General features: G+C 31.6%; 1 protein-coding gene and 1 pseudogene across 3 annotated transcripts in view; one reads left to right on the top strand and one right to left on the bottom strand.

Moving 5' to 3' along the window:
- Positions 1-12220, top strand: part of POLQ (DNA polymerase theta) — a 92779-nt gene that overhangs the window by 21557 nt on the left and 59002 nt on the right. For all 3 annotated transcript variants that reach the window (XR_003048547.1, XM_006905550.3, XM_015596105.2), the window contains 3 exons: positions 2585-2727; positions 4091-4295; positions 4641-4783. Coding sequence is in view for 2 of the 3 variants with exons in the window: in XM_006905550.3 (XP_006905612.1) it covers positions 2585-2727; positions 4091-4295; positions 4641-4783 (491 nt within the window). In the remaining variant the exon portion in view is untranslated. The remainder of the gene's footprint in view (positions 1-2584; positions 2728-4090; positions 4296-4640; positions 4784-12220) is intronic.
- On the bottom strand, positions 10462-10580 carry LOC112486167 (annotated as a pseudogene).

Raw genomic sequence — 12220 nt, 5'->3', positions numbered from 1 at the left:
CTCCCTTTTAAGTCCTAAAATTTTGACGATTAAAAATAACTTCCATGTCACTGGATTCCCCCTACTATAGGTATCAAAGAAGTTTATCCTGCTTCTGCCTCTTATTTTATCTATAAAATATGCAGATTACATGTATGTGTTTAAAAAGGGTGATGGGAAGAGACTAAGACACTCCTTTCCCATTCTTATCTGCCTCTCTCTACTCTTTTCTGGACCCTGATTTCTTAGTAGACCAACAACACTGGAGAGTGGAGTGAAAGTTCATTTATACAGATACTCTTCTTTCAGCGCCAGAGGGCGTTTAAGGCAATGCAGAAGATAAGGAGGTTTTATTTGCCTTACTACATTCTTAGCTGGTGCTTTCTCACAGGGAGGAATAATTGGAAGGTTGGTGTCCTGGACTAATAATTATCAAGCCTTAAAACAGATTAAATTCAAACAAAACTAAAATCTGCCACAATAACTTTATTTCTGAGGCCTTAGAAACTTCTGAGATTTTGACTTTACATAATGTTCCATTTCTGAATGGCATATAGCTAGCTTAGCTCAGAACTTTCAGCAAGTAGGAAGTGTGTGAATACAGTCTTTTATATCCACTATGAAGATTTAACTAGTTGGTCATGCTTTTTGACTGTGTAGCATCTTTGTTACTTCTATTGGTTTTGTAAATGCTGTTAATATTTTCTGTATAGTCCGTGGTATTTTATTTAGATGACACTTAATCTCTGTGGATTTCCTGGAATTTTCCAGAGTAAGATGATGGTGCTTTGTGCCAAAATAGTGATTTGCAAGTCAAATAGTAATAAATGGTTTGATTCTGATTGACTTCTCTGTTGTATAAAAACTATACCTTCCCAGTAGGTAGGAGTAAGAACCTGCTGGCATTAATTTGAGCATTTTCATAAATCTTGCTTATCCTAAAAAAAGTTTGTCCATTTTGTTGAATCAAAGCCTGGAACAGGCTTAAAAAGCCCAAAGTGACTTTATACCTTGCTGCTAATGCTAGTTGATGCATTTTCTAGACAATTTTTTTTGTGTGTGTCTTAAGCTGGACTATTTTGTAGTCACTGCAGGAGCGAGGTGATAATTTTATTCACCTGATTTTTTAAATGGCACTTATCTTTTTGTAATTGTATCTGGGATACATAACTAATGGTCCTCAAGCTGTAGTCCCGTATCTTTATCCTATTTTCCTTCTCAATTTGAGAGTTAATGTTAGAAAAGTATCATCTGTACCTTCTCTCTGTCAGCAGTGGTTGGTATGGTCTAGCACAATACCACTTTAATTTTTCTCTAAGGCAAATGGCCTTCATTTTGCCTCTCGAGCATCTAATTTACCTGCTTACTTTCTCCTACTATTGGATTCATTTTTTAAAAAAATTATGGTTTTCTCTAGTCTTAATTATCGTAATAATAGTTTATGTTTGTATAAATTGTATACTTGTATGTTTTTAATTTATAAGTGCTTTCACATATTTTCGTTTATCTGATTGTCATGATAACCCAAAACACTTAGATTAATGAATGTTATAATGTAATTTCTAAGTATCAATAACTATTTTTGAATTTACATTATCACGTATAACTAGTAATGCATTTTCATATATAGTTTTCAAAAGACTTCTGTTACTATTATTATATACTTAATTATTCAATAATAATAGTTAATACTGTGAGGAAAGAAAAACACTTTTCCTCTAATCTTTTATGTTTAATGGCTAACGCCTGCAAATTAAACTGATAAATAACAGATTAACAGGAGAAGAGGCATATTTTATTTGATGTTATTATTATTTTTTTTCACACATTTGGAGACCTGCATAGAAAAGATGTGAAGACCCAAAGAAGTGATTAGATGCTGGGAGTCACATATATATATCATTTTAGCAAAGAATGATAAATTGTGGAGAAATGACAAGACAAAGGAGAAGGGGTTTGGGTTTCTAGTGGTGGTAACTGGTGTGAATGTAAACATAAGCTGGAAACTAATGAAAGTTAAGGATTATTTAGTAAGGTTTGTGCAGACCCATCTCTGTGCTTACTTTCTTTTCTTTTTCTTTTTGATTTTTTTTAGAGAATATTTTCTTTTTGATTTTTTTTAGAGAATTTTTTTTTAGAGAATTTTTTTTAGAGAATTTATTTTGGCCAAAACTGATAACATTGCCAGGAAGCAAGACTGCAAATGCTCCCTGTGCTGACTTTCTGTCTTCAGAGATAGGGGTTGTTCTCCTGCTATGAGAGGCAGGAAGGGGGACATTTTCACAAAGAGAAGTTTATGTCCAGCTTATAGGCATACAGGGAGAGGGCGAAGAGCTTTTTCTTTGTTTACTGTTTCCCAAATGCCTTCAGGTCAAAATAATTCTTAATACGAAGAAAGTGGCATTTTTGGTATGGCATATATATTCTGATCCCCTTAAATCCAAAGTTCAGAAAATAAAACCATTAGCATTGATTCTATGACCATAACAATCACTATCATCTATTATTTCCTTTAAAACAAGTAAGCCAATTAAATTCTCTTTAGCTGGTATCTTATGGAACTATGTTGGGATTTTGAAAATGTGTGGCTTTTTTTTGTTTATAGGTGAGAGTATCTTAATTTGTAAGAACTCTGAGAAATCAAAAGGCATAGCTCTACTTCAGGGATCTCTAAAACCTGTTCGCAGCTGTCTGCGAAGACGAGAAGGAGAAGAAGTAACTGCGAGCATGATAAGAGCTATTCTGGAGGTAAGAGAGTGTTCTCTAAATTACATTTGCTCTTTTGTACTATAATGCAATGATAAAACTTTAGTATGTGAAAAATATTAGCTTTGTGTTTCTTTACCATACTATTTATAGCCTTTTGAAGTCTGAATCTCTTCTATTTTTTATAGTTATTTTCTGGAATTTAATACAGCTAGTGCTATATCAATCCATTTCAAAACAGTGCATTAAAACCCAAATGCCAGATGGTTTTTTGTTTTTTATATATTCTTAATTATTTTGTGAATTTAAAAAAGTGACAAAAATGGCCCCTAGTTCTGTTATCCAGATAATACCTGTTGACATTTTAATAAAATCATATTTAAAATACACATAATTAGAAGTTTCAAACAATACAGAAAGATCTAAAGTGAAAAATAAAACTTTCTGCTCAGAGTCCTCATAGGTAACTCCTTTTAAGTGTTTTCATTTATTCATCCAGGAAATTGTTCTGTTCATATACCAGCATGTCTTGCTGTTGTTGGCTTCAGTACTGATTCTGGGGGTACTAGTGCCTGTGCTCATACTCTGCTCTCAGTTTGAAAAAAAAAAAAAGTAATTGATAACATATGGTTGATAAGGATGAAGAAAGTAGGCACTCTCATGTACTGCTGAAATTTTTTTGGAGGGAAACTTTTTCATACCTACTAAGATAAAAAATGCACATGGCCAGTTATCGAAGAGATTCATATCTAGGAATGTTACCCAGAAATGTATTTGTGAAATTACATCAATTTAAGTGTACACAAATGTTTATTATAGCACTATTTGTAATAAGAAAAAACTGGGAATGACCAAAATACCATTAATACTAAATAAATCTTAGAAAAACTGAAATAATTCTGTTTAGGATGATTCGATATGTTTCTAATATATATTAAATCACAGAAGGCAAGGGGCAAACTAGTATATGTAATAGAACAGTTGTGGGAAAATGATATCCACAAGACACAATTAACCTTATCTTTTTCTACACCTATTCCCCACCCCTCTTCTGGGTGGGAAATATTCAATATTAGCGTTCCTGTATGCCCACATATTTCAGAAGGAAGGATGAGAAAAATTGATTTGGTTCACAGCTATGAGCCATCAATATCTCCTTTATATATGTGTTAGTTTCCACATTTCAGATATTCCCTTATTTTCATTTATGAGAAAATGTATCTACTTTTAAGGAAAATTTTTCAAGCTGTCAGTAGGTGTTATCTACATTTGTAATGAATGGTGCTGGAAGAGTTAATGAAGAATCTCTACACTGAGAGAACAAAATTACTTAATTTCTTTTATATCATGAAGACCTGAATGTCTTATTAAAAAGTTACAGAAAATTTCAAACCTCTTGTATCAGATAATAGTTGGTGGAGTGGCAAGGACACCACAAGATATGCAGATTTATGCTTCTTGCACATTTTTGGCTGCAAGCATGAAAGAAAGGAAGCAGGGAATTCAGAAAAATCAAGATCCTGTTCAACATGGAGCAATTGAGGCTTGTGTAATGTGGCTGCTAGAAAATGAATTCATCCAGACTGTTGAAGCTAGTGATGGAACAGAAGGTAACTATGACTTCTTAATTGCAATTTACTCACTTTTTCATCTTTAGTTACTTAGAATGTGTAGGACTGGTTAGTAAAAGGAAATTGGCTTTTTGAGCGGTATAAAAGGAAGCTGATTTTTCAAGGTGTGAGTGTATCAACTTATTTTTCGTAAGTCAGTGTTGCGTTCGACATCAGACAATTAGCATAGAGCCTGCTCATAAATATCCATGCACTGGGCAAGATTTTGTTTGTAAAATATATCAGAACCTAAAAGGTTAATTACAGAGTACAGAAAGGCAGTGTGTTGTTTTATTTATTTTTAACATCTAATCCTTTATTTTCCCACCCCCACACCCAAACCAGGAAAGGTGTATCATCCAACACATCTTGGTTCGGCAACTCTTTCTTCTTCACTTTCTCCAACTGACACTTTAGATATTTTTGCTGACCTCCAAAGGGCAATGAAGGGCTTTGTTTTAGAGAATGATCTGCATATTGTTTATCTGGTAAGTTCTGTTTTCTTTCATATGGAAAGACAATGAAAATGGGAATGAAATTGAATGAAAGTGAAAATGGGAAAAAAATATATAGAATCTTGAACATCAAAGATACTCTGAGAGAACATCTTGTTTGTTTTCCTTGACTAGGGCAGTAGTAGTGGGAATAAAGAAGAGGTAATAAAAGAGTTGTTTTAAAGTAATACGCTAAATTTTCTATTACTCTTTTAATCTATTTGCCTACTTATCTGTTTTCTCTAGCCTTCAAAAAGATTTGAGGTGATAAAAAAAATATTTAAAAATATATAAGAGAAAAGCACAGGACAAAAAGATATCAGGAAATTAGAGATAAGATTATAATGTACAAATCAAGCAAAGATTGGTATAGAAGCAGGGCATGCCATTAAGTCATATACAGTTGCTATGGCCAACTTTAGTTCTGGAGGCAGGGGAAGGAACAGATGCATATGTTTTTAATATGCAAATGAGTGGGGGTAAAATTGAAATTCTCATAAGAATTAGGAAGGCTTTCAAGGAATTGTCTTTCAATAAAAAACACTATATAGAGGTGAGCAGAGAGGAAATGCATGGATATGGCCTTTTTTTAAATTCTAGTGAAAATATACATGTGCGATAATCGCATAAAGTTCTACACCTGAGAATGTGGCTAGAAAGAAACTCAAAGCCAGTTTCACCAGTTATCTGCCATGGCCTTAAAAATAAGTCTCATTTATAGTACAGTGGCTAAGATTATGAGCTGTAGGGTCAGACTGCCAGTTTACTTCCATGAATATTAGATTGAATGCAAGTTACTAAAATAATTGCTGATGAAATATATGAGAGACAACTGTAAAATCTCTGAAAAGATGTAAAAATGTATATGGGAAAAAACTATAGGGATATACAGGTTATTTTGCAATTATCTTTAATATCTAACTTCACTTTACCAAACAAATTGGATTTCTTAGATAATATATTGTGGTTATGGTTTGCATAAGAAAACAATGATAAATTCTAATGAACAGACACGACTCAAAAGAAAAGGCCTTGGCCCTAGCTCAAAATTGGCAAGTTAGTATACATTTATGTTTTAAGTTAAATAAAACATTTGTAGTTTACATGTACTATTTAATTTTTGAATATTTATGTGATTCAAAAGTCAGAACTATATCAAAAGGAATACTCAGCGAAGTCTGACATCCATATATATCCCCTGCATGCCATTTCTACCCCTTTTAATAACAACTATTTTCATTAGTTTTGATATATCTCTTTTCTGTTTCATTTCATAAATATTAGCAAGAACTTATATATTCTTTACCTTTTCTTATGCAGAGGATAGTATAATATATAACAATATATCTTGGAAATCACTTTATATCAGTTTATGGAGGTTTTTTTGTATCTGTATAACTCCATTATGTGTGTGGATATACCATTGTTTATTAAATCAGTTCATAGTTCGACTTTTGGGTTGTTTCCAATATTTCGTTATGGTAAGTAATGCTGCAGTTAAAAACTTTGGTACAAATATTGTTTAGTTTTGACAGAGGTGTGTCTTTAGGAAAGACCTCCCCCCGCCAGAAGAGCAATTGCTGGGTAAGTGTAAAGGCATATGTGATTTCAGTTTTGCAAAATTGCCTTCTATAGAGGTTATTTTCTATTTATTTTTTTTATCATTTTCCAATTTTACCAGTGCTATATGAGTGGTTATTTTCCTATAACTTTATGAATAGAGTATATTGTCAACCTTTTATATTTTGAGTATAGTTATAATTTACATTTTTTATTATGAATAAATTTGAACATTAAGGGTAATATGCTTTTTTCCCCCTATAATCTACGATTTTTGCTCATTTTCTACTGTTTTTGGTCGTTAAGTTTTAAAGGTTCTCTTATACATTAAGGAGAGTAGTACTTTCTGGTATAAGTATTTTTCTTCTAGTTTTTCACTTGGCTTTTTGCTATGTGTTCTGTCTAGTATTTTTTTTAAAATGTAGTTGAATTTATGAACTTTTGAATCACATGTTTTTCTTGCTCTTTTATCTTTTTTTTTTCATAACGGCTATCTGCAGTTACAGCTTAATTTGTTAAAAGGTTCTTTTACACACAATGACTGAAAATTTTTCTACAACTTTTATTTTTTAACTTTTTCTCCAACCGTTATCCTGTGTACTAATTTGCATTTGTATCTGGTTATATTTCTAATTTTCATTCATTGTTGGATATATTTCTGTTTCATTTGTTGATCTGACAATAGGCCAATTTTACCAATTCGCATTTGTACCTCTGCTTTAATTAAACAATTTTATTGTATGTTTTATCTAGTAGAGCTAGTTCCCTTCATTGTTCTCCTTTTTCAGTGTTCATAGGTATTCTTGCTTGCTTACTTTTTAATATAACACTTAAAATTAACTTGGTGTTTTTATTGATATTGTTAAATTTATACATTAACACGGAGGAGAACTGACATACTTTTTTAAAAAATTGATTGGTCTTATTCAAGAACATGATTGTTTCTCTTTCTTTAAGTCTATTTTTGGGCTTTCAAGAGTATTCTAAAAATTTTCTCATAGAGAATTTGATTATTATTTTTAAATAGTTTGTTGCAATCTAATTTACACAGCATGCCATTTAAAGTGTACAAGTCAATGATTTTTAGTGTATTCAGAGTTGTGAAATCATCACCAATGTCTGACTTCAGAACATTTTCATCATCCCAAAAAGAAACCTGGACCCATTAGCAATCACTCCCCATATTCCTCCAACCTTCTCATCCTCCCCTGGTTCTGAGCAACCACTAGTGCACCTAAATGTGCTTTCTGTTCCTATAGACTTTTCTATTCTGAAAATTTTATACAAATGGAATCATAATATGTGGTTTTTTATGACAGGTTTCTTTTACGTAGCATAATGTTTTCAAAGTTTATGTTATAGCATGTATCAATTCTTCAGTCTTTCATATTGGAGAATAATATTACCTTGTATAGATATACTACATCTTTATCCATTTATCAATTGATGGACATTTTGTATTTTTTTACTTTTTTAGCATTTTATTAGTTTCAAGTATACAGTACATTGGTTAGGCATTTATATAGTTTATGAAACAATCCAATTAAAAAATGGGCAGAAGACCTGAATAGATATTTCTCCAAAGAAGAAATACAGATGGCTAATAGACATATGAAAAGATGCTCCAGGTCACTAATCATCAGAGAAATGCAAATTAAAAGCACAATGAGATATCACCTCACACATGTCAGAATGACTATCATCAATAAATCAAACAAAACAAAACAAAAAACAAAACAAGTGTTGGCGAGGATGTGGAGAAAAGGGAACTTTCATAACACTGTTAGTGGAATTACAAATTGGTATGTTTTTATTTTTTGGCTATTATGAATAATGCTGCTGTGAACATTTGTGTACAAGTTTTTATATGGACATATGTTTTGAATTATCTTGGGGATATCCCTAGGAGTAGAATTATAGTAACTCAATTTTTAACATTTTAAGGAGCTTCCAAACTCCTTAAAAGCAGCTGCATAATTTTACAATTCCACCAGCAATATACAAGGGTTCCTATTCTTCCACATTCTCTTCAATATTTCTTTTAACCTGTCTTTTAAAATATATCTTTATGAGTATGAAGTACTACCTCATTATAGTTTGGATTTGCATTTGCTTAGTGGCTAACGATGTTGAGCATCTTTTCATGTATTTATTGACCGTTTGAGCATCTTTCTTAGAAAAATATCTATTCAGATCCTTTGCCCATTTTTAAACTGGATTTTTATTATTATTATTATTATTGAGTTGAAAGAATTCTTTATATATTCTGGATAGAAGTCTCTTATCAGATACATGAATTGACAATATTTTCACTCATTCTGTGGCTTATCTTTTCACATTTTTGATATCTTTTGAAGCACAAAAGTTTTTAATCTTGATGATGTTGAATTTATCAATTTTTTTTCTTTTGGTATCATATCTAAGAATTCATTGTGTGATCCAATGCCACAAAGATTTACTCATGTTTTCTTCTAAGAGTTTTATAGTTTTAGCTCTTACATTTAGAAGTGTGATCCACTTTGATTTTTTTGACTGATATAAGGTAGGATCTAATTTCATTCCTTGCATATGCATATCCATATATCCCAGTACCATTTGTTGAAAATCCATTGGATTGCCTTGTCATCCTTTTCAAAATCAGTTGATCACGAATATGAGGGTTTATTTCTAGATTTTTCAATTCTATTTCGTTATCTATATGTTTATCTTTATGCTGATACCATACTGTTTTGATTACTGTAGCTTGGTGGTAAGTTTTGAAATCAGGAAATGTGAACCCTCTAAACTTAATCTTCTTTTTGAAAGCTTTTAAAACTTTTTAGGATCCTTTGTATTTCTTTATGAATTTTAGGATCAGTTTGTCAATTTCTGCAAAGAAGCCAGCTGGATTTTACTAGGGATTTTGTTGAATCTGTGGATCAATTTGGAGAATATTATCATCTTAACAATATTAAGTCTTCCAGTTCATGCACTTGGGCTGTCTTTTCATTTAATTGGGTCTTATTTAATTTCTTTCAACAATTTTTATAGTTTTCAGAGTAAAAGTTTTTTATTTCTTTTCTTAAACTTATTCCTAAGCATTTTTGATGCTACTGTAAATGGAATTGCTTTCTTAACTTCATTTTCAAATTGTTTATTAAAGTATAGAGAAAAACTTTTTGTGTATCATTCTTATATCCTACAACCTATTAAAACTTCTAATTAATTTTAATAGTATTTTTGGTGGATTTCTTGGGATTTTCTATTGACAAGATTATATCATCTGCAAATAGAGATACTTTTGCTTCTTCGTTTTCAATCTGGATGTCTTCTATTTTTTTTCTTGCCTAATTGACCTGGCTAGGATCCACAATAAAATGTGGAATAGAGGTAGCAAGAGCAGACATCTTTGTCTTGTTCCTGATCTTGGAGGGAAAGCATTTAGTCTTTCATTATCAAGTATGAAGTTAGCTGTGGTTTTTTTTGCAGATGGCCTTTATCACATTGAGGAAGTTACCTTCTATTCCTAGTTTGTTGAATGTATATATATATATATAGTATATATGTATATGTATATATACATATATGTATATATATATATGTATATATATATATATATATATAGTTTTTATCATAAAAGGGTGTTAAATTTTGTCAAGTGCTTTTTCTGCATCAATTGGGATCACGCAGTTTTTGTCCATTATTCTATTGAATAATATATTTCATTAATTGATTTTCAGATATTAATCTTGAATTTTTTACATAAATACCACTTGGTTATGTTGTATAATACTATTTACACATTGCTAGATTTAGTTTGCTAGTATATAGTGAGGCAGTGCTTTCTGGTTTTGTAGAAGAATTTGTGAAAGATTGATGTTAATAATAATTTAAACATTTAGGAGCTATCACCAGTCAAGCTATTGGGGCCTGGGCTTTTATTTGGAGTACACTTTTTAACTACTAATTCATTTTCTTGTTGTCAGATTTTCCATTTTTTGAATCAATTTTGGTAGTTTCTGTGTTCCAAGGATCTGTCCACTTTATCTAGGTTTTCTAATCTGTTAGTATTTAATTATTCATAGTGTTTTCCTCATTCATTCATTCATTCATTCATTCATTCATTCATTTTAAGCCTACAGCACCCAGTATTCCTAGGTAGTCTCCCATCCAAGTACTAATCTGGCCTGACCCTGCTTAACTTCCGAGATCAGACGAGATTGGGCGTGTTGAGGGTGGCGCGGCCGTAGACATGTTTTCCTTATAATTCTTTTTATTTCTGTAAAGTCAGTAGTGGTGTCCCCTCTTCTATTCCTAGTTTTAGTAATTTGAGTCTTTTCATTTCTTGATCAAGCTAGCTAAAGGTATTTTAATTTTGTTGATCTTTTTAAAGAACTGTTAAAAGTTTTTTAAACAAGGAGGCCTTTAGACTGAGGTGGCTCTAATGTTTTGGTAGCTTATCTAAGCAAACCAAACCCTAAGCCAGAGTCAGTGCACTTGAATCTGAGAAAGTGAAACTTAAGAACAACCAATCACAAACAGCCAACTAGGCTTTCTCAAGTGAGGCAAATGCTTAAGCTATAATCAATCAAATAATTTCTTTGCTTTGCTTCGACATCTTCTCTATAAAAACTTTGCCTCTAGCTCCTGTCAGTGAAAGACTCTTAACCACCTTTTGTTTGGCACTACACAATTCAAATTAGTGTATGCTCAAATGAACTCTTGAAAAATTTTAACATGCCTCAGTTTACCTTTTAATAGAATCTATTTTGGTTTGTTAATTTTCTGTTTTTACTTTATTTCATTAATTTCTGATATTTATTATTTTTTCCTTCTTCCTTTGGGTTTACTTTGCACTTCACTTTGCTGTATCTTACGATGGAACATTAGGATATTGATTTGAGATCATTTTTTAAATATTGGCATTTATAGGTATTAATTTCCCTCAAAGCACTACTTTCATTGCATTCTATAAGTTTGGTATGTTATGTTTTCATTTTCATTTCAAGGTACTTTGTAATTTCTATCATGGTTTCTTCTCTGACCCATTGTTATTTAGCATTCTCTTATTTGATTTCCACATTGTGAATCTACACAATTTTTTGTTATTTCTAATTTTATTCCATTGTTGGAAAACATACTTTGTAGGATTTCAATCTTTTCCCATTTATTGAGGCTTGTTTTATTGCCTAACGTATGGTCTATTCTGGAGAATGTTCAATGTGAACTCAAGAAGAATGTGCATTCTGCTATTGTTGGGTAGAGTTCTACAGATGTGTATTAGGTCTACTTAATTTAGTGTGTTGTTTTAGTCTTTTATTTTCTATTGACCGCTTAATTCTTCCATCCATTGTTGAAAGTGAGAGTACCACAGAAATACAAAGAATCATACAAGAATACTATAAAAGACTATATACTATTAAATTCAATAACCTAGAGAAATAGATGAGTTCTTAGAAATATACAATCTTTCTAGACTGAATCATGAAGAACTGGAAAATCTAAATATGCTGATCAACAGTAAGGGAATTGAAACGACCATCAAAAATCTCCCCTAAGTAAAAGTCTAGGACCAGATGGCTTCAGTAGTGAAATCTACCAGACATTCAAAGATGATTTAATACCTGTCCTTCTCAAACTCTTTCAAAAAATTGAAGAAAAGGCAAAACTTCCTAACTCATTTTGAGGCCAACGTTACCCTGACACCAAGACCTAGTAAGGATAACACACAAAAAGAAAACTACAGACCAATATCTCTGGTGAATACAGATGCAAAAATTCTAAAAAAAAAAAACAAAACCAGCAAATAGACTACAATACATTAAAATGATTAGGCATCATGATCAAGTGGGGTTCATTCCAGGGGCACAAGAATGGTTCAGCATATGCAAA

This window comes from Pteropus alecto, unplaced genomic scaffold (assembly GCF_000325575.1).
Source record: "Pteropus alecto unplaced genomic scaffold, ASM32557v1 scaffold251, whole genome shotgun sequence".
In the NCBI taxonomy this organism is placed as follows: domain Eukaryota; kingdom Metazoa; phylum Chordata; class Mammalia; order Chiroptera; family Pteropodidae; genus Pteropus; species Pteropus alecto.
This window is presented reverse-complemented; position numbering and strand designations above follow the sequence as displayed.